At 32.9% G+C, this 23,771-nt stretch overlaps 1 protein-coding gene across 1 annotated transcript in view; it reads right to left on the reverse strand.

The window, feature by feature from the left end:
* Positions 1 to 8,560: 8,560 nt before the first annotated feature.
* LOC110282031 (uncharacterized) overlaps positions 8,561 to 23,771 on the reverse strand; it is a 34,203-nt gene continuing 18,992 nt past the window's right edge. The window contains exons 3-8 of the mRNA XM_043050022.2: positions 20,892 to 21,186; positions 18,304 to 18,516; positions 15,314 to 15,442; positions 13,656 to 13,778; positions 11,751 to 11,945; positions 8,561 to 10,336 (exon numbers count right to left, since the gene is read on the reverse strand). Coding sequence (XP_042905956.1) covers positions 10,171 to 10,336; positions 11,751 to 11,945; positions 13,656 to 13,778; positions 15,314 to 15,442; positions 18,304 to 18,516; positions 20,892 to 21,186 — 1,121 coding nt within the window. The 3' untranslated portion in view covers positions 8,561 to 10,170. The remainder of the gene's footprint in view (positions 10,337 to 11,750; positions 11,946 to 13,655; positions 13,779 to 15,313; positions 15,443 to 18,303; positions 18,517 to 20,891; positions 21,187 to 23,771) is intronic.

Below are 23,771 nucleotides of genomic sequence, written 5' to 3' on the forward strand. Positions count from 1 at the left end.
ATCTGACCTATTTTGCATAAGTAAAGTTTATTGATTATGGAGGTAATATCACTTTTTAATCTACTTTACGACTATCTCCTGTTTACCCATATATTCTCAAATTTCTTCCTATTTATTGAAGAAATTTGTTTAAAAAAATTTTGGGTGGTAAAATGTTCCCTGATGACAAAAATACTTCTCTTATTCCTCAACAGATGGTACTATTGCCAGTATTACAGTGTGTTGAGTGCTAATAGTTTTAAGTAATTATAAATAATGGTTTAAAAAATCTTCTTTAGATTAAGATTTATATACATATTTTTTACTTCGCTAAATGTAGGACTAAATTAATATAAGAATCATATTCACTGAATTATATTTCCAATTTTGAATTTCTCTTTTTGATTATGCATGATGTATTTAAAACCTTACTCGTAGCCTAAACAATGTTGCTAGTAAAATCTCTTCTTTTATTTCTCCAATGTTGACAGGTATGATTTTCGTCAATAGTGGAAGCCTTTAATAATCACTAGTCTTAATGAAATGAGCGATAAATCAACACTAATTGCAACTTTAAGATTTCTTATTTTAAAAAAAGCAACTTTTACTGCATTATTTAACGAAATAAAAGGAGAAATTGAAAAATAACTTTGGTTAACTGAAGTATTCAAATGAAAGAGGTTCTACTGTAATTGAACTGTAAGAGACAGAAAATTGCACTCTAAGTGCAATACGAAGCCCTTATTATTATGAAAAAAAAAATAGAATGAACATGTTCATGAGGTTGTTCATAGACTTCAGTGCAAGTAGTGTTTGTTAGGTAGAGTATTGATTGGCACTTTGGAAAATAAAGAGGTGTGCCTTGTCTTAAATATGTCTATGAGAAAATTAAAGGATGTTATTTTAATATATAAATATATATATATATTTATCTGTTTGATGGTCAAAGAATAACAATATATGGTGTTGAACAACTTGAATATGTCTCTATGAACTTCTTATTTAAACCGTGACATTTTTTTATTTATAAGTTGTAGAATTGAAAATAGGAATGAAGAATTCAAAGTTGTTTCATTTAGCATTTGTCACCTAGGTTGAAGTCAGATTTTTATTTTGAAGAAAGTAATTTCTCAATAAGTTTTTCATCATCCAGTCAAACCTTGATATCTTGATGCATTGGATTTCATTCCTTAAGAGCTTCTTTAGCATATCATCATTACCCTTTTATCTTGACTTCAGTTTAGCTCAGTATGAGTCCTATATGAGTGTGCACCGAGGGACCAATATTGGGATGTCTAGATTTTTTATTGGTCCCATATAGGGCTAGTATTGACCTATATTGGTTGAAAAATAGAGTGTATATTGGTTTGGGGTGCGTAGCGGTTTTAAAAAGTACTTAAAGGTGCTTATTATATTTTCGTTTTATAAAAGTCCTTAAAGGTGCTTTTTTATTGGGTGTTTTTAAAAAGTGTTTCATTTTCCCTTCTCCGAAATGAGATTTTTTTTCTTTACCTTGTCGATTTTCGCCACGTATTATGCAAAAGATGATTTTTCTCATTTTTCTATTCAACGTTTTCACAATTCTTTCAACCACAATCTATCTCGGTGTACTCTCGGGCCATAGCGTATGAAAGCGCCTATCATTTTACCTGTTTGATAAAATATTTGCGAGCCCGCTTGTGCATCTACTCAACTGACTTCAGTGAGATTATTGCACTCTAATGTGCAACTCTGTTGCATTTCTCAATTTCAGGCTTCATTTCCACCCTCTGGTATAGAACCAAAAAATCTCTTGATCATTTTATAATAGCTAATATAATCAAGAAAAGAGTTCTTTGTCAGAAACTAGTTATTTTATCATGATCATGTAAAGTCCTTAAAAATTATTTTGCATTTTGTCAATGTATATAGTGCTTAAAAAGTACTTAAAAGGTGGAGTTTTTTTTTCTTTGCAAAACCTAAGTTCAATTTATCAAGGTTTGACTGTCTATCACTAATCTGCATCTGAAATATCTTCATCTAGTCTTTTTTTTTTTTGTGGAATTGTTTTTAACTCTACAAACTTAAAGATTAATCTTGGGTACTTGTATATTTTAAAGTTTTCTATGTTACTTATTAGTCTTTATGTGTTTAAATGTTTTGTTTATATTGCATTTATTTTTACATGAATCTTATGACAGTTATAATGATCTTATTTTTATATATTAATGAATTTTTTTTCTTCTATTTTGTATCAAATGGCAGTGGATGGATTTCTTTATTATTATTATTATTATTGTTTATGGTTTTTGTAACATTTTGGTAAAAAAAAAAAAAGTTAGTTTTGAAATGACTTTAAAGGAAATCATCAGTTATCTTAACTTGTAATTGAAAGTTCAGATTGGATTTATGAGAAAATAAAGATTTCTTTTAAGAGAATTTACAGAAGAAATTTTTTTAAGTAACATATTCTGACAAGGATATTTCTTGTTAAAAAATCATATTGCTTACAAATTCATTGCATTGTTTTTAGTGCAGAAATAAATAAAAAGCTTGTTGATGAATAGTTTAAAGTTTTTTTTACAATTCACATCGGAGTTTATTTATAAGACGAAAAATGGTGTTCGTCATTTGGGAAAGTTTTTTTTTTTTACTTAGTCTGGAAGAAAAAAAAGTGGAAGTAAAGCTTAAGTGTACTTTAAGTAGTTAAACCATATTTATCAAAATGACCAAAATGAAGATTTCCATATTACAGTAACTTTTTGCTTAATTGTATTATTTTATTAAATATTTTTTTATTATAGTTTTTAAATATTTTTTTTACAGTTTGTGCTTATTTATAAAACATTTTCACATCACCAGTGTGGTTGTCCCGGTGATATGGTGAATTACATTCCATTATTTGTATGTTTTTATGTAATATTAAAAAATGACAATAAAGACTGTAATATGGCATTTGATGGTTTTTGTCTTATTAAATTTAACTGTATGTTCAATACATAGCTGCCATCTCTACCAGTTTCTCCTGTTCTAATGAAAATTCCCTAAAACTGAGTAAGTTTCTTAAAAAAATTCCTGTTGAAATGAATTTTTGCACTGATTATTACGTGCTTGCATAATGAAGCAAACCTCATTAATAAAATCAGTTTATTAAATAAATAAAAAAAAATTTTGCTCTAATATGATCAGTGTTGCAAATCCGCCACCTCCATCTGGCGGACAAAAACTGAAACTCGGTAACCTATACTGTTGAGTTTTGTTTTTATTATTATTGCTTTTTCAAACGAAGGGAGAAACCACTCTGATAAAAATGGATACCTCTACTCTTTAAGTGTACTTTTGTATATACCTTAATAAATTTTCCTATTGTTTCCTTATATCAGATATCATTAGAGTCTCAATGAGAAGAAGGTATTTATTTTCAGGAAAATATGGCCAGACCCTCAGTGAAGAAGTAGCAAAATTAAGGAAAAGGTAAGTTTCTACCTAAATACTTTATTGGATTTGAATCACGAAAGAAATTATCTCTTTTTTTTTTTAATAATCATTTTATGTAAAACTCCCTTTTTAAATAAATTTAAAAAAATCTTTTGTGAATTAAATGCTTATTACTATTCAAAATTATGAGTAAGCATAATACAATGCATTTCAAGTTCATTTAGTGTCTATTCATAACTGAAAAAATATTCGCAGTATTTCAATTTAGATGACAATAAAAATTCCCTATGGGTAAAATATTTAATACATTATCAGGGCTGATTGTGCTCCGGAAAAAATCCGGATTTCCGGAATTTTCGCTAATAGTGATCTGGAGATCGAAGGTCCGGATGTTTCAAAAAATCATTGATCGCAGAAGTTTCCGGAAATCAAATTTTCCAAGGTGGAACTTAAAAACACAGTTTATTTTATTTGTTTGTAAGGGAGAGTCAGAGAGATACTTTATAAGCTTATATTCATGATTGATATTCCTTTTTTATCAGTAGATAGTTGTTATAATCATAAACTAAAGAAAGAAAGACATATTTGTAAATTTTAATTACTTCTGCAGGTCATTATAGGTATGTGTAAAATTTTAAATTTATTTTAAGTAAACTAAGAAATATTGAGAAAAGGGAAGAAAAAAAAACCTTGTTTAAATTTTTTTCAATTTAAACTGTCTTTTTTTTTAAACTCTGGAATTTTGACATGGGCTCACAATCACCCCTGCATTATGCAACAATTGTCATGAAATTTATATTTGTTCGTAAAATCTGCTGGATTTTTTTTCTATCTATTGTTGGCTACTATGTCAATAAAATTTTGATCATTTTTTTTTAACACATTCAATATTGTAAGGTCAAGGAAACGTATATATATAAGATACATTGTTTTGTTGACATTATCAAGAATTCCTGGAGACTCATCAAGAATTTTAATTGTTATCTTTTTGATGTTCAATTGTCTTTTAATGTGCCATTGGAAATAAAATAAAAACATTGTTGAAAGAAACTGAATTCCTAATCAAGGCACAAACAATGTTTACTGAGGTTCATTTTTATCATCCAATATATATAATCTTAAAAAAAAATCTTAATTTAATCTTTAAAAAAAAATAGTTATTGTAGCATTAACTTTTTTTTAGCTTAAGTGAATGCCCACAATGCTCAACTAAACTTTTATAGGATTTGACGTGATTTAAATAACCTGATTTTCTTTTTAAATACATAATTTATTATGATTTTTATTTTGAAAAAATTCTTTAAACAAACCACTATCATAAAAAAGAAATTTTTTTTCGTAAATAAACCTTAGATTTAAATCGAATTTTTTAAAAATAAATAAAGTCGAAATTATTCTTATGCAATAATAAGTACAGGGATTGGACGAAATGATGGAAACATTAAAATACTGACTCATTTTTCATATTTCTCAAAAAATATTTAGAGAATTAATTTAAAACTTCAGAAATGCTTAAGTCATGCAGTTTCTTAAAGTTCATATCAATAAAGGTTCGTCTAAATATTTTATGAACGAATAATGTTTTTGACCACCCTATGCCAAAAAATGCAGCGATCAGCTTGTAACTCGTGTCAATTACGTTGATTTTCATATTAAATAACAGCACAAAATTACGTACGCCTAGCTCTATATTGATGGAAATATGGACATTTTTATAAAAAAAAATCTTATGTTTTTATTTTTTACTATAGTTTTAAAAACAGTCAATAAAAATTTTAAAAAAAAATTTCGTGAAGTAATCCTTTTCTATCTTATATGATAACTTATGAAGTCAGATTTAAATATCTTGAACATTAGAAAAGTTTCTAACAATATCCCAAGTAGTTTTTGCTAATTTGGAAAGGAAGCTTTGAATGGTAAGGGGTTTTCCACAAATGTAACAAAACATGTTGACCAAGGTTTATTAAAAATGACGTCATTATATAGGACCACACCCTATTAAATGTTATATTTCCTAATACCATCACATTTTTTGTTTTGTTGTCCGAATCATCAGTTTAGGGTATTATCATTCAAGAAATTTTGTTTTATGATACAAAATGAAATTTGTGGAACACCCCGTTATCATTTAGAGCAGTGTTTCCCAGCCTTTTTTCTGCCATGCCCTACCTAAGCCTTTCTAAAAATCTTTTGCCCCCCTATGTAATATATATATAATTTTTAATATTAAAAAATTTAATTGTTCACGAAAGAAACTTAAAGATAGGTTTTAGGAAGAAATCACTCGGAAATTGTTAACGAAACACAGTAAGGAAATTTTCAAAGCACATAATGGAAAACTAAAATTCAAATGCGAAATAATTTTAATAAGGATTTTTCTATAGTAATTTAATATTTTAATTTAGTGAGATCCTTCAGGGCTAAAGAGATCCTTGCTCTTGATGCTTGCTGAACAGACATTTCATGTTAGGTTCCAATTTGGTTAGCATAAGTCTCCTCGTTGTGGTATATCCAGGCGATTTCTTTTTTCACCAGTAAATCATTTACAGCATTAAATCCACATTCAGCTAAACATGAAGATGGGAGCGGTAACAATAATTTTCTTGCTCATTTGGGTGAATTTGGGTATTTGATTTCTGTTTCCTCGCAAAGACATGTCATCACTCCTTTTATATTAAATAAAGTTTTAACTGACTCGTCATTCTGCGAGTTCATCTTGATAGTGCATATGTGATATATCAGACAAATCCACTAACATTGGCTGCATCATTCATGAAGGTCGTTGTAGTTAATTTACGTCGCACTAGAGCTGCACAATGGGCTATTGGCGACGGTCAGGGAAACATCCCTGAGGATGATCCAAAGACAAGCCATCACAATTTTGATCCTCTACAGAGGGGATGGCACCCCAACTTCGGTAGCCCAACAACCTGCACGCGAAGTCGAGCACTTTACGGTAGAACAGTTTAACGAGGACCCATACCGCACACCCTCGGTCTCTACGCAGACTGATCCAAGTAGTCTCCCACCCGCACACTGATCGCAGCCAGTGATGCTTGACTTCGGTGGTCTTCTGGGAACCGTGTCTTAACGATCAGTGCACTGCGGGGCTCATCCATGTTGGAAAATCAATTTATTTTAAATCAGAAAATCTTTCTTTTAAATCAGTCGATAAAATTTTTAGATGACAATAACAAGCAAAGCGGTATCATTTACTTTACATTTTTGGAGCCAATGAAACTGTTTAAATTTCTTGTTGTTAATATATTTCTGATATAACTCAATAAAGGTAATGAAACCAAATATCGTCGCTTTAACATCAACAAGAGTTTTATTTGTTCCTTGAAGTCGCTTATTTATTATGTTTAGTTTTTCAAAGATATTGGCTAAATAATTTACAAATGCTTTACCATCGACAGTTAACAGATACTTCATTTCAGGTTTGTCGCTTAAAAAATCAGTAAGAGTATCAAACAGTTCTATAAATCTTTTTAAGCAGTTCCCTTTTGAGAGCCATCTTACTTCAGTTTGAAGTAAAAGTCTCACATGGTCTGCCTTTTGTTCTTCACAAAATAGCTTGAAGAGACGCTCACATTTGGCATCAGCTTTAATAGCATTGATACCCTTTATTTCTGATATGTAGTACTTCATTTAGAACAGGCGAGATGTTTTTAGCTACCAAGTTTTCCCTGTGAATAACACAATGTACAAGAATCATTCCTGGATTCTCATCTTTCATCAATTTTAAGCAACCATTTTTCTTGCCCATCATATTACGAGTACCATCTGCAGCACAAGATGTTATATTTTTCATTGGTATATTATTGACATCTAAGTAGTTTTTTAGCTTATTATATATATCTTTGGAGGTAGTGGTGCATTCTAATCTTTTACTGAGGAACATTTATTCAGCAAAATGCCCTTTATCAATATATCCTATTACGTAAGTTATCATTACTGCCACACTGTCTATCAAAGTTGATTCATCCATTTGCATTGAGAATTTTCTTGTTTTCAACAAGTTGTTTTTCAATATCTTCACTAATTCCGTCTATTCTTCAGATTCGAACAACTGCATTGTTTAACGAGATTTTAAAGCGTGCGGGGGTCCACGCGGAGCCTGCCGTCTGCAGCAGGGAAGTTAACTTAACGATGTCAAAAACCCAGTTGAAACTTCAGTCTCGTCAAACGAATTTATAATATTTATTGGCCGCAATTATTTAAGAATTTGCTTTTTTCTTTCAATTTTGGCACCGAAATCTAGCATTGCATTTAAATGGCCCGGAGCAAAAGAGTTAAACTCGGGTCGAGTCCATTTTCGAATTGCCCCCCTTAACGATCAAAATGCCCCCCAGTGGGGCGTGGGCCCCACGTTGGGAAACAATGATTTAGAGCTTTCAATATAAAAAAAAAAGTACAAAAACTACTCAGAAATTTGCTAGAAATTTTTTTACATTTTAAAGATATTCAAATCAGAATTTGTTTATAAGAAGTTACACAATTCTAAATAAAATTATGATCAAATTTTTTTCAAAAATGTTTTCCGTGCAAGCGCAGTAAGAAAGAATTACTCGTATCTTACACAATTTTTTTTCCAAATTTTAAAATATTTTTGTTGTTAATCAAAAATTACTTTTTTAAAAATTTTATAGAATAATTCTGCAGCTATAGTAAGATACAGGGGGTTGATTGTAATGCGGGTGTATCCTGGAATTTCGTTTTTTTTTCGTATCATTCTTCAAGGTCCAAAAACTAGTAGCAGGGACGCGAACCAGGTGGTTCTTTATAAAACTAAATAACTACTATTCTAAATCTTTTGAAAAAGGATTCACTCGATTCGGAAGCTTCTCTATTGGTTTTCTCATCTCATTTTATATAAGTTTGTTAAAATGGTTCTGCTATGACAAATGAGCAGAAGCAGGCTTCGTGCAAACATTAACATTGTATATACATAATACAGGAAGTATGATGCTTAACGTCTTGTATTATGTCTTAATTGGTAGTGGAAAACTGTAAAATGATATTTTGTCATCTTATTTTAAATATTCGTTTTGGGGCAATAGTGTTTCTTATGTCAGTTGTATTACGATAAGGTAAAAATGCGTACCTTTCAAGTCATAATCCAACAAGAGATAAAAAGAACACAGTTTGTTTATCGACAACATTTTAGAATAAAAAACACTTTATTCATTCATGCTCTGCTTCTACAAAATGAGTGTACATTCAATCCAATCAAATTACAAATGAATGACAATTTTAGGTTTCGATGAAATCACTTTAATTCAAGTTTGAATACTGAATTCACAACAATTTTTTAACTGTTCAGGATGACAGAAAGATACTAGTTGTTTTCTCTTTGTACTGTTTTAGTAACATTGCTTGTTGTAAGCATTCTTTATTTTAACTCCATCTTTAGCACTAAAATTATATAGTATGAAGTAGTTTGCTTATAAGTATGCACTTCCTTTCTCCTGATTCTATTGTGGTTTCAATACTGTTCTAAATTAATTTTTAACCAAAGAACCGTGAGTTCATTTACTTAACCCTACATTGCCTTAAGGAAGTTATTTTGACTGCTTTTTTAATTTCAATTAGAAAAACAATGATGTATATAATGACACAATTTCCTAGAGTTTTGTGACTTTTTGTACAACATATAATTTTTTTATTGTTAATATTGACTAATAACTTGTTATATAACCGTAAATAATATTAAAAAAATAATTTTAAACAAATTTCTTTACATATTAATTATTTTCTCACAATGCAGTCATTTTGACTGCTTTTGGGCAATATATGTATATACTAAGTTTCAGTCTTTCTAGTGTTATTTGGCATTTTTTGGCACGATTTTCGTATGATTTGTTGAATGAAAATCAGATTATAAGATCAAAAAGTCATTCAGTTTTTCATCTTTATTTTTTCAAGAAACAAAGCAATTTCATATGGTAAATTGGAACTACGTTATTTTGCTTTTCAAACTATGATAAGAAAACTCATGAGTGTAGTTCGTTCACCAGGAGTTGGCCCATGGCTCCACCTCCTCGAACGCAGAGTTCATTTCAGCGCAGAAGTAAGAGGAGAAACATATTCGCGCTTGAAATTGAGACAACCCTTAATGCGAGCCAAACGCAAACAGTGAATTTTTTTTCAGTCACTTACTTCGTTTTGTCATCTGCTATTATACCTATTGTTACTCCAGCTAATTAAATATATTTTGAATTTAAACACTGCTGTTTTCCCAGGCAAAATGTCTGAAAAAGGACAAACCATTCACTCAAACTAGCGAAATATAATCACATTTATGAAATATTTAATGTTTAAAAAATGCGCACAAAGATTGCGAAATAAATTCATTTGTCATAAGATCGCCAAATAACAACCTTGTTCTAAATTTTTTACATCCTTCTCCCAAGAATAGCGTAATAGTATCGTCGGATACCGCGTGATGAAGGCGGAGCCAACTCCTGGTGAACGAACTATAATAATGAAGAGAAAATTTTTGTCATACTTGTAAGCAAACTCGTAACTAATACTGAGGGTGAAACATTTCCATAGTATGGGAAACTGATGCTACAATAAATAATAAGGAAGAAACTTTTTTCGTATTGCAAAAAAGGAAAATATAAAGACCCAACAGCTAACAATATGACCATGATTAACGCTTTGTTAAGAAACTGTTCAGTGTCATAATGTGTTCCATGCTTACCTGCGCATGTTTGTAACCGTACTTTTTAATTTTTCATCCATTAGTGATCCACACATGGATGCCATTCATTCTGCGTGACAGACACAGGCTGATGGAAACCTGTAAAGTTTCATGAAGGGACAGTCGTGTTTCAGAAGAGGGTTCACACTCAACAGGAGGTGGTAGTTATACTTCTGGAGGCACTGGCTGCTCTTCAGACCGCACGACTTCTTGCATGCAGTGTTCGTCTTCCTTTAGAACAAAAGGAAAATGAAACTTAACTTACGCTACACCTATCAAAAAGTATCCAGTAGTTGATGTTTTTTTAACGCATATTATTTTCGGTGTTGTCGAATCACACTTTACAACATGGTTAATATTTTACTTTTATAACCGTCGTTGAACAGCCGACCTAATTTTTGGACTTACGAACACTAATGTTCAACTCCGTAGCCTTGTAATTTTGAACCCCATCCAAAAGATAAGGAAACTCCTGGATCAAATATTGGGAGAAATTTTGCCTTCGCGGAGGACTGTTTGATGGAACTAACCTGCATTTGCGTTGCATGGAGAAGAAAACCGCGAAGAACTTCCACGGTTAGTTTGACGGCAAGGCGACTCTAACCCATGATCCGTCTACCTCTTAGGATATTTTACGTCAGCACTGTGGTCGGTGCGAGCTGGGGTGCGGAATTCGTATCGTTCAGCTATTGCTGGGATCGACCCCGGATCACCTCATCGGGAGGTGAGCTCTCTATCCCCTGAGCAACCCTGGAGCAACATGGTTAATATTTTATAACCGTCGTTGAACAGTTGGCCCAATTTAATGGGTTTACGACTACTAATGTTCAACTCCGTAGCCTTGTACTTTTGAACCCAATCCAGAAGACAAGGGAACTCCTGGATCGAGTATTGGGAGAAATTTGCCTTCGTGGAGGTGACTTTTTGATGGAGCTAACCCGCATTTGCGTTACATGGAGAGGAAGACCACGAGAACCTATCACTGTTAGCCTGCAGGTAAAGGGGACTCTCACCCATGATCCGTTTACCACTGAGGATATTTCACGTCAGAACTGTGGTCGGAGCAAGCCGGATGCGGAATTTGTATCGACTAGGATTCGAACCCGGTTCGCCTCATTGAAAGGCGAAAGCTCTATCCCCTGAACCATTGCGGCTCAACATGGTTAAAATGTAAAATAATCTAGTACGCAGTAGTGCATTAAACATTTTTAGAACTTAGCCTTGCTGTTAGAAATGTGAGGTATCTGACCATCCTGTTTTGGTTTGGACCATCCTGCTCTCTCATTACGATGGTGCACCCTCGTCCAATTACCAGGGCTCGAAATTAAATGCGGTCCGAGATCACAAAAATTTTACGAGGAGTACCAAAAAATTATCCATGGTCTCAGCAATCATTCTGAAGGGATAATTTGATGTTTCGTTTTTTTCCTGTTTGCCCAGTGTTTTTATTATTCAATAGCATATTTCATCATAATAGTGACATTAAATAAAAAATTACAATACAGAGAATGTGTAAACTCAGTTTATTAATATTTTTTAAATAAAATTACGATGTAAACGGACTAGTAAAAATGTGTGTCTATGTATCTTCATGGGTACTCTGGACAACTTCTAACCCTGCTATGTATATAAAGGCATTGCTCACCTGCACATTTCTATGGGGACTCTTTGTTTTAAGGTGTCTGTCTGCAAAATGATATTCCATTTGCCAGAAGTGTCTTTTGCTGTTTCGGGTCTCAAAAAACCGGCCTCTGAATCACAGAGAGATCCCTGGTGAAAGTAGGCTGCCCATGACCATGCATCGTGTGCCCTGTTGCCTCTCTCTTTCGCCCGGCTACCGCTGAAAGGCAAACATTTCTTAAACCATCTAAATACAACTAAACAATGTGTCTTACATTGCAATATGCATATCCGAATTTGTCGAAATTATAATGGATGCCGTTTCAATTTATTGTAATAAATAATAATTGTAACTGATGAACAAGTATAATTATGTTATGATTAGAGGAAATACCGTTCATTACTGTAGGTGAACAAAGAACAAAAAGTAACTTATTTGTTCCCTGCATTAATACTTATTTTGATGACCAAAAGTGATTGTACCATAGAATTTCTTCGTTTACCCGTGAAATACAATAAATGTATCTTTTATTTAATAAATGAAAGATGTATTGTTGGTTCAATATTTTATAATTTCAAACTGTGTTGCTGAAAAGTCTTGTCTCTGTAATTTAATGTAATATTTGGTGTACAGTACAGAGCAAAATAGTTGAAACTTAAAATGTTTTAAGTAAATAAAAATTCAAAGTTAAAAGGCATTTCAAATTGTCTTATCTTCATACAACATAATACAGACGTAAATTCTTTCTCCACTTTCATCAGTAAGATTATGAAACCGTCTTGACACAGATTCTTTTTAAGCGAATTGAAAAAATTTTGCACACAATTATAAAATTCATTTGTTCATATATAATTCTGAACTATGCAAAAAATAAATTTTAGTTAACATTTATTGTTTTATTTAGTAACAGTCGGAAAAAATTTTAAACTATAAAGTATACAATTTTTTAAATCATTTTAAAGTGGGTAATTTTACGCAGCAAAATACAAAATTTGAGCAAAAATCTGTAGAATAATTGCGGAGAAATCTAATTTTAAAAAAGTCTTATGTCTCCACTTTTCCGTGCTAGCATGGTTACAGCCTTTTTTCCCCTGACAATATATTTCAGTAAGAAGTTGGAATGTAGTGACGTGGGGAAAAAAAAGCAAAAACCACGGAGAAAAAAGACAGCATGTTAAGAGTTGCTATACCTCACATATTTGCACTTAATTTCATCAATTGGGCAGAATTAAAGGGAAGGACCCTCCCGCACACTCAGCGTTAGAGATAGTTGATGAATTGAATAGGTTTATACTTCTGCGTGCGTAAATATTTCGGTGTCCATATATTCATAGTTTGTTCTTTTTGTAGAATAAAATTAGATTTAAATAAAAGTAAACCAAAAAGTCGTGATTGTCTTATTACGATCACTGGTTACCCATTGGTCAAAGCATGGATTTCAAAAACTGTCTCCATTGATGTTTGTGGTCGGATTGGACTGCCTACGTACCTGTTTCAAGACGTCACAAAATACTTCTCCTTCTTCACCATTCATATTTATATTGAAATCACCGTCAAGACAGTAATTATACGTTAAGAATAAAAAGAACTTTAAATTATTATTATGTAAATACATTAAGAATGCCTGCTAGTGAAAATGAAAAGAAAAACAGCAGCGGTCGCCATAGCAACACATGCAATGACGACGCATGCGCACTGTTTACTATTACATACTCTTGAACACAGTTGACAAGGGTGTGAACACCATCAAATCCAAACCAAGACCAATTTTGCCAATGGTTAATATGTTACACACTCAACATTCTTTCGGCGGAATGATGGCAAGCGTACATGATACTTTTTGGTTATATCCAAAACTAAGGAAATCGAGTAACCTAGCTTTTTCCGGGTGATGACCTCCCTTCGAAGGAATATATATTTTGAACATACCTGTCATCTAATTGAGTTTTAAAGTTAGAATCATCGGATAACTTTTCAAAACTGTGTGGTACTTCCACGTACATCCTCTCAATAACATCTTGACAATTGGACACTACTTGATCAACATATTTCCTGCAATAACATTTAAAAAAAACTGCTTAAAAAATATAATACAAAAAAAATATATCAAACGGTTTAAAATGTTATTACAATTCAGGAAATTAACATATCATCTATTTATGCTGCGACATCTGAAGAATCAAGTCACCACAGATTAGTTGATAAAAGGAGAAAAACAAACTTTAATGATACACATTAAATAGCACATTACCGGAGTAAATTTCGGGAAACTCTTGATTCAGTCTTTTAACCCTTTAACAATTGCATATTTCAGAAAAATGGAAATTTTTTTTTTGACTGTTTAATTTTGTTCTTTATATTACTATTATAGAAGGAAAAAAAAAGTTTTTTTAAAACAAAAATGAAATTTTAAATGCAATAACTACTGTATTTATAATTTTTACATACACATAAAAAAGTAATGGATTTCACACACATTTTATTCTATTAGATTTTGAAGCTAAATATAATATAATTAGTATAATCTAATATAAAAACACAACAATATGAATTTCAATACATAAATTTTACAAATCTTTTACAGTAAGGTATGTCCAGAGCCGGATTAACCTATAGGCACACTAGGCACGTGCCTAGGGCCTACGAAATTTAGGAGCCTACGAAAAACTTGGGAGAAAAAAATTTGTTGACAAAAATAATTTAGCTTTAAAAACAACAAGTGTATTTTGCACAAAATTATGAAGATACAAATAAAAATATAATATTTTTCGGTAATAAATTATTTTGCAGAATCTTATGATCTAATATATTACTTTTTTGCGATTTTTGGATTCAACGAAATCTTGTATTATGCTGTCGAATTCCAAACTACGCAAAATGTCGTATTCAATAGACATAAGTGCGAGCGATGCCAAACGATCTTGATTCATTGTTGAACGCAAATAATTTTTTATCAATTTTAATCTGGAGAAAGATCTTTCTCCTTCTGCATTTGATCCAAGAATCGACAAATATATTCTTAATGCAATGTGAACGTTAGGAAAAGTATTCACAAGTTTATCTTTAACATAGTTATCGATCGAACTAATCATAATGGTATTATCGATATCAACTGCAATATCGGCAGTATGTCGGTATTGCAGATAAAGTTCGATAAACAAATTTGTAAATTAAAATCCATATTAATAAAAATGTTAAAAAAATATGCAAGAAAATTTTAGCATATATTTTGAAAAAAGGGGAGGAGGGGAGGGTCCAAAAACGGCTATGCCTAGGGCCAACGAAAGGTATAATCCGGCTCTGGGTATGTCCCAAAACCTCCACCCACATTTCCTTCCCTCGACTGAAGTCGTAATCGGTGAAAAACAAGGACCACTAATGCCACCTATTAAGAAAATAGTGAGTTAAGTATCCTAAAGTGGAAACGAACCCAGCTCGGGATTCGCAAAATAGTGTTATTTTTTTTTCCTGCCCGAAGTCAGTTCATGTGGCCCGAACTGGATTCGGGCGACACTGGCAAGGGGGTTAAGGGATCATCCTAGTTAATCTGCTAGATAATGTGCACATTAAAGGAAATGAATATTTACCTGGGGTATTTACCATCGAGTTCGCACCATCCAAGATCCCGGCTTCCATTGCAATTTATTTCCAGCGTCTTTTTTGCTGTCGCTTTATCGTCTTCATTCACTCCATTCGGAACGACGCTTGAAATAACGCTGCAAATATAGGATAGTTATTATTTTTTTATGAATAATTTTGTTACATATCCATGCAACTATTGGCGATCGAAATGGACTACATGTGGCGTGTTACAGAACTCTCTTCCTATGGCAACACTTCGCATGATTTTACCATTAGCGTGTGGAGAGTCGTAGACGGAGGAAGTACGTTTGTTTCTATCTTGATTCTTAAATAAATAAAAACTTAGAATAATAAAGAACTGAAAACTACATTGAACATAGTTCTAGACGAAAGCGTTGTGCAAATTTAAAAAAAATATTTGTGACAATTAAATACGAAAAATATTAAGAAAGGGGAAAATATCATAGTACATTCCTATGGAAGGGGGGGGGGTCAAGCCATGGAGCCGGTCATCTTCCCAGATGGCGTATCAATGTTTAACTGTAATTTTGAACCCCACCCAAAAGACAAGGGAACTTTTGGATCAAGAATTGGGACAAACTAGCCTTCATGGAGGACTTTCGATGAAACTGCGTTGCATGAAAAAGAAAACCACTCACGGGTACCGCAACGACAAGGGGATTCTAGCCCATCGTCTATGCACCACTGAAGATATTTTACGTCAGAGAGTGAGCCGGGAGCAGAATTCGTATCGACGCGTCATCGTGAGGAATCAAACTAGTATGTAGCGATGTATGTATTCTTTGAAACACCGCTGCTGCAAAATGATTTAAATACACATCACAATAGCTATACGTAAAACCTCAATTATCCGAAGCTCGTCCATATGACCCATCGTTTAGATGATGTTTCCCATGAAAACGTTTTCACATAATATTTATTATTATTACAGATGATGTTATCCAATTACAGTTGCGAGGATAAAACGACATATAAATGGAACATAAGATAACAGATTTAGAGTTCAAAATGTAGTTGAAACAGTATTAAGAAATACATAAGCAAGGTATGCCAGCAAAATTTCGTTGTTAAACAGGGGATTTAGACTCCAAAATTTCGTGATCACCTGAATTGTGCACTGATCAATTTCCAGTCAAACTGGTACGTATTGATTTGAACCTGAATAGGCCTCAAACCGCCAACCTTAAAACTTAAAAATCAGTGCCTTTACCACTCTAAGAAATATAATGCCGATTAATTGATAATATAAATTTGTTAACAAATCAATCCCCACAAATAAAGTTATGATGGACATTTTTAACTAATAAAAATATTTATTGAGAAATAACATTTCCTGTCTATTTTTTTTTAAGTATTACCGTTCTGCCCCGTTTCTATATTCAAGAAATGAAGCCTGGCTGCTTGGGTGTTGGGTTCATGTATGAGATGGGGTAAGTTCGATCCCCGCAGTATACAAAATGGTGATTGATGTTCTTAGTGGAGCAACAAAGTCCTCGAAGTTACCATAACAAATCTGGATTAGAGATTGATCATGCTCTAATCCAAATCAAAATTACGATCTGCGGATGGATGGATGGGGAGGGAATGTGTTCTCGTTGTAAAATGCATAGCGTCATAGCGTATGCATAGCGTCATCAGATCATTCTCAGGAATGTTTCCCAGGCTGTAGTCAATAGCTCACTGTGCATCTCTAGCGCAACACAAATAAAAAGTACAGTGCCGTTTTAAAGAAAGCATGATCACTAACTATGTATCATATTTTTTATTGTGTCAGTATTAATACTTTATATACGTCGCACTAGAGCTGCGCAATTTTCATAATTTTTTTAATATTTCATAACCGTCGTTGAACAGCCGACACAATTGTTTGGGTTTACGACTACTTATGTTCAACTCCACTGCCTTGTAGTTTTTAACCCAATCCAGAAGACAAGGGAACTCCTGGATCAAGTATATGGAGAAACTTGCCTTCTTGGAGGACTTTTTTGATGGAATTAATCCGCATTTGCGTTACATGGAGAGGAAGACCACAAGAACCTCCTATGGTTAGCCTGGCATCAAAGGGACTCTACCCCATGATCCGCCTACCACTGAGGATATTTTAAGTCAGCACTGCGGTCGGTGCAAGCCGGATGCGGCATCTGTATCGACCAGCCATCGCTGGGATTCGAACCAGTATCACCTAATTGGAAGGCGAGCGCTGTACCCCCTGAGTCATCACGGCTCAAATTTAAAAAAAAAGTCTCGCTTACAATTGGTGATCTATTGTGTCTTACAATTCACTGTGTATGGCGTTGCTGCGATCCATCAAAATTAAAAGATGACCCAATTAAACTGCCTCATTCTTGAGTTTAAGTAAATTTATGCTTAAAATGATAAAAAAAAGGTATGTTAATATTTCTTAAAATCACTTCGTCGATCATGCAGGATACAATTTATTCTCTTTATTTGAAAGCAAACAAACCTTTTTTTTCTTCCAGAAATGAAACCAATATTTTTCAAATACATTTAAATAATTGAAAATTTCTTTTTCCCTCCTTCATACAATTGTATAGATTTATGATGATCTTTTAAAATAATGCAGAAAAATCTTTTTCGATAAAATTCCTCGTTTACTGCTTTTTACTGAAAATTCTTTGAAGAATAAAAAAAAGAATTTCATGGAATAAGGAATAGTGCCTAATTCTTCCCGAACCTAGAGGCAGTTTTTTAAATTGTTTTTTCTCTGAAAAATTGTTTGTTGGAACTTTAAATTGAAATGAAATGAAAACAAAAATTGAAATATACTCAAGCTTTTCTTAGTAATTCTTTTACATTATAATTCACTAGAACACACTGTGGGAATGCTTTGCTTTTACATAAGAAAACAATCTGATGAGTAAGTTATACACGCAAAATCCATAAAAGCCAGTTCAGTGCCAGACAATGTCTCAACGTTTCCATGAATTTTGCACTATAAGGAGCAGGCTCTTACCTTTCACTGGAGCTAGTGCTAATAGCCAGAACTCTAGCATCTCTTCCAAAATCTAGTTTACGGGAGTCACTTCCTGGTGTAGGGGAGGAAGTCAATGAGGAGTTGTCGGGATGGACTCTTGAAGAGGATGCTTTAAAACGTTGGGGATTAAATGAGGAAGAAGCTGTCAGAATAGGTGGCTCTAAATCTTTGAGAACGGTGCTTGATGGACTTCTGAAATTAGAAGAAGTGTGTATTGGTCAGAACAAATAGGAACAAGGCAATTAAAAGGTGTAGGGTTAGCAGTTATCGACAATGTCAACCTTTATCTATGAAAAGGTACCCCATCGTAGAGTCGAGTTAAAATGTGTTATATACTAGTGAATTGTAATTTTATTTTTGAAGTGGTAGATACACTACAGTACTTCCCCACCAGAATTTTATCTGTGATAGAATTCTATTAACGGGATACCACTAGTTGATGCATTGCTGTTTTGTGAGAAGCCGGGAGAGCTGTATTACGATCACCGTACTTTTGGTGATTGTGAAAGCTGTATTAAGTTTGAGTAGCAACAGCGCAAGGAGATGAATAATGTCGCAGTCACAAGTAGCAAGTCATCTGTTCAATCTGGATCATCCATCGAAGTAGACACGTTCACATTGTAGTGGGCGCTCCTGCCAAGCTAGGCGTGTTCAATTCGAAGTTGGAGTTTCTGTCAAGGTAGGCATGTTCACATCACGTCCGAAGGTCACCAATGTGAGGAGAGTAGTTATCGACAATGTCAACCTTCATCTATGAAAAGGCACTCCAACATAGAATCGAGTTAACATGTCTTATATACTAGGGTATTGGAAATGTATTGTTTGTAGTGGTAGATACACTACAAAGGCATTTTTTTCAAAAAAAGCATTTTTTCACTGCGCTGCATTGAAAATTGTGTGCCTTTTTTTTCTTGATACAGTATTTTCAAGATTTTAGCTTACTGGAAAATCACAAAAAAGGCAGACAATTATTGCTTTTTAGGGAGTTTTGAGCACAAAGATAACATACAAGGGTAGTCCAATTTAAAAATGGAGTCGCTTGATGGCATCAGAAGTACAGTAGTGAGCAGCGTCACTTTTTAGGTTTCTAAATTTTGGTAAAATGAGTGTATTGTCGTTTGCGGGTAAATGACTGTAACCAGTTTGCATGTGCGAACTCTTAAAGTGAACGAAAACTCGTGGTAAGATGAAAGCTTTTATTATAAATCAACTCGCAGTTGTTAGAAATGCTATGAGTGGAAAAAAAAACAGGGTTAATTTCTGAGAATATACCCGATTTTTCGAAAAGGAAATTCTGAAAATTGTTGATTTATTATACCAAGATAATTGACATTCAAATCAATAAATGCTCATTTTTGAGCAGAACTAGCATATTATTTTCGCTAGAAGAGTTATGGTTAATCAGCTCATTAACTTTTTATAGACATTTTGCTTAATATTTAAGAGTATTTTGAAGTATTAAGTTCTGATTTGTCATTTTTTTTTAATATCTTATGCTACCAATTTTAAAAATATTAAACTTCTAATTTTAATAATCGGAATATATATCTTTTTTGCTGATAATTTTTTTGGAAAAATGTTTAATTTCAAAATTAATATGTATTTTGATAAAGTTTTTAAAAAAATTGAAAATTGACTTCTAAGAAAGTATTAAACGATTTTTAAAGTATTTCACGAAAATAAATAAATTGAAAACGATTGCAATTAAAATGAAGTACATCAAGCTGCTACATTATTTTATTATTGCATATTACATACATTAGTATCAATTAATATTGATATTAGGCCAGTTTCGCTTACCATCACAATTCTGGGTTTAAACCTCGTAACATCAAGGTTTTTCAAAAACTGTGGATTACATTAATAAAATTTTCATCGGCGGAAAGTAGTTATGTATTCATATATGATAGTCTGTCACAAATGTCATGTACATATATCAACTCCAAAAACCTGGTTAAGCCATAATTTCGCTATTGCTGCTGATGATGAATAGGCTCATGATATCACTACAGTACTTTGACAAGAGAGCCGTGGTGGCTCAGGGGATAGAGCTCTCGCCTCCCAATAAGGTTATCCCGGTTCGACCCCAGCAGTGGCTGGTCGACACGAATTCCGCACCCGTATCGCACCGACCACAGTGTGGACATAAAAATATCCTCAGTGGTAGACGGATCATGGGTTAGAGTCCCTTTGCCATCAGACTAACCATGGGCGATTTTCGTGGTTTTCCTTTCCTTGTAACGCAAATGCGGGTCAGTTCCATCTAAAGGTATTCCACGAAAGCAAATTTCTCCCAATACTTAATCCAGGAGTGTCTTCTGGAATGGGTTCAAAATTACATGGCTACGGAGTTAAACGCTAGTAGTCGTGAACTCGAAAATTGGGTCGGGTGTTTGACAACGGTTATTAAATTAAAAAAAGTACTTTGACACGAACAAAAGGAGCTATCACTGAAAATCATCCTCATTATGCTCGTCTCGAGGCATATTTTTTTAGCTTGACTTTACATTCATTTTAAAATCTTTCATGTGAACTGGGTTAAACAGTTACAGGTTCTTAACACTTACCTTTTACCGAGTATTGGAACGAATCCTCTCTGAATTTCAACATTTTTGGACGTTGGCTCCCTCTTGAAACTTTCACTATTGAATCGACTTTCGCTCTGAGTAGAGGGGAAAGAATAATCTGAAAATGTACGAGTCCTTCCGTTTCGGCCGTATAATCCAGGATCGGCATTGGCACTGGCCACCTTATGTAGTTGAGTTTTGTAGTCCCTCTCAAGTTTCGACAACGTTTTTTGGGGAAGGGTTGCTTTCCCGTCTGTGTACAATGGTAAGTCTGCACTTTCGGATGCATATGGAGCTGTAAAGAATAACAGAACCTTCATTTCATTTTTCTGAGACCCGAGTTAATGATTATTATAGTAAAAACTTTAATTACTTTAACGTAACAAAACTGCAAATACATAAGATTTAAAAAAAATTTGTTGCTTAAAATGAATATGGATTTTATAAAAACGACTCTTACAAATTGGAATGCTGTAAAAAGACTGCAATCAAGTTTCGTTTTGTCTTATGCGTTAGGTCAATTCAGTTTTTCTAGCACAAAAAGAGAATCAATCATAAAATAAAAAGTAGCAGTTATAGTAGTTTCGCAATTTCCGATCTCTCTTTTAAAGGATTAGGTTACTACCTTTAATCACAAAAAAAAGTCTCAATTTCTAGTCATTGAAATGGCTTCATACAATGCCAAACGAATTCGAAACTTTGGAAGAAAAAAAAATCGTCAGACTAGAGTTAAAAAATGAATAAGATGCTGATTTCAATACAATAAAAAATTATTCAGTGTTGGAATTGGAAAAAAAAGTAGAAACACTAAAGATAAGTCTGTAAATTATATTAAATATCTAGTAAACAAACGATATCAATTTAAAATAATGTAGATAATTTTTAAATCTCGCCAAAAGCAGAATGTTTTGGCAGAAATAACCAAATTTGCTGAGCACATCAATACAAGAAACGAAAATAATTTTAAATCGCAACTTGAAAACGTAAATCCTTCGAATAACAAATTATCAGTCTTCGTTAAGTGGAACTTGGTCAATTAACATAAACCTTGACCTCGAAACTTAACCTGCAGCAGACTATGTACTGCACTACGTTCTGCCGCAGACATAATGATTTACAAGATTCGTTATTTAATAAGTTGTCTGTTAGATTTGAAAACAAAAGAAATTTAATTCGAATGAAATAATCCATTTGCCTTTTCATGAATCCGCGGAAGGGTTAAGTAACTTAGTTGATATTATTCAAGGATTTATTTGCGCTCTAAAGTCAATTAACTGGTTTAGAACTAAAGGATTTTTGCAGCATTATTAGCTAATTCCTAAAAAATTCGATAAAGAAACTAAAAATAAATATTAAAAAAAAACTAAATAAAAAAAAATTTGATCGCTTTATTATGATCACTGGTTACTCATTGGTCAAATGCTTTTTCTTTCTGGTTCGACTCCGATAAACGCTACAACATTTCAAATCATAGGTTGCAAAAACTGTCTCCATTGATGTTTGTCGTCTGATTGATTGTCATATCCTGCTTATGTAAGTGTTTCGAGACGTCACCTTCCTTTTTCAGTATTCATATTTATATTAAAATCACCGTCAAGACAGTAATAAGTTAATAATACAAGAATATAAAAATACTTTAAAATATTATTATGTAAATACGTTAAGAATGACTGCTGGTGAAAAGAAAAAAGAATTATCAAACAGCAGCGGTCGCCATAGCAACGCATGCTCACTGTTTACTATTACTCTTGAACACAGTTGAAAAATGTGTGGACGTCCAATTAAAGCCATAAAACCCAAAAAACAAGACCCATTTTATCAATGGGTAAAAAGTTTTAATTGGTATCAATTGATTGGAAATAAAAAATTAAAAAAATTGGAAAAGATACTTGTTAAAGTATTCCAAAACATTCATTTGAAAAGAATCAAATGTGAAAACTTTTTGTAAGAATTATCGTAAGTTTAGTCAAGTTTTACGTGAAGAGGAAAAAAATCCCCATCCATTTTCACACAGAAGTAATTACTCTATCATTTGCAATCATTATCTGCGGTTAATTTCGACGGAAAGCTGGGAATATATGGGTGTGTGTGTATTTCGCAATTGCTCTTTTCAGGGAGAATAAAACTTGCCTACTGCTTATACAAGCGGTTTCACCGAGAAAGCATATAACCTTATGGCAACTTTGTACAATGGGATTCTCTTTCTATTGTCGCGAAAATTCTTGTACTAAAAAACTTTTTTCAATAAAGCAAAAATATTGCAGTTTCAGACCTTTCATCCTAAAAGGATTCAAAACTATTTTTTAAAGCTTTTTCAAAAAGTATTGTCACTTAAGGTCCACAATGATGTTTTAACTGACGTCACACTAGCATACCTGCCAACTTTCTATCCATTCGAGGATGATTTTCTCCAGTGGTAGTAATATGGAAATTAAATTGCAATTTTAAGCAGACACAAACGTTGCATTTTGCGCAAGCTTGTGCGGATTACTGCAACAGTATTACATAAAAATATATATGCTTAATTTCTTTAAAAATAGTGGTGGATCAAAAAGATTATAAATTAAGTTTATAAATGTAAAAAATATATAGCAAGCATACATTTTACTACCACTTTAATTCTAGAAATAAAATTTTACGCCAAATGCGTAAAAGTTGGCAGGCATGCTTGTGAAGAGTTGGCGNCACCATAGCAACGCATGCTCACGCCATAGCAACGCATGCTCACTGTTTACTATTACTCTTGAACACAGTTGAAAAATGTGTGGACGTCCAATTAAAGCCATAAAACCCAAAAAACAAGACCCATTTTATCAATGGGTAAAAAGTTTTAATTGGTATCAATTGATTGGAAATAAAAAATTAAAAAAATTGGAAAAG

Source organism: Parasteatoda tepidariorum, chromosome 6 (assembly GCF_043381705.1).
Source record: "Parasteatoda tepidariorum isolate YZ-2023 chromosome 6, CAS_Ptep_4.0, whole genome shotgun sequence".
NCBI classification, from domain to species: Eukaryota; Metazoa; Arthropoda; class Arachnida; order Araneae; family Theridiidae; genus Parasteatoda; species Parasteatoda tepidariorum.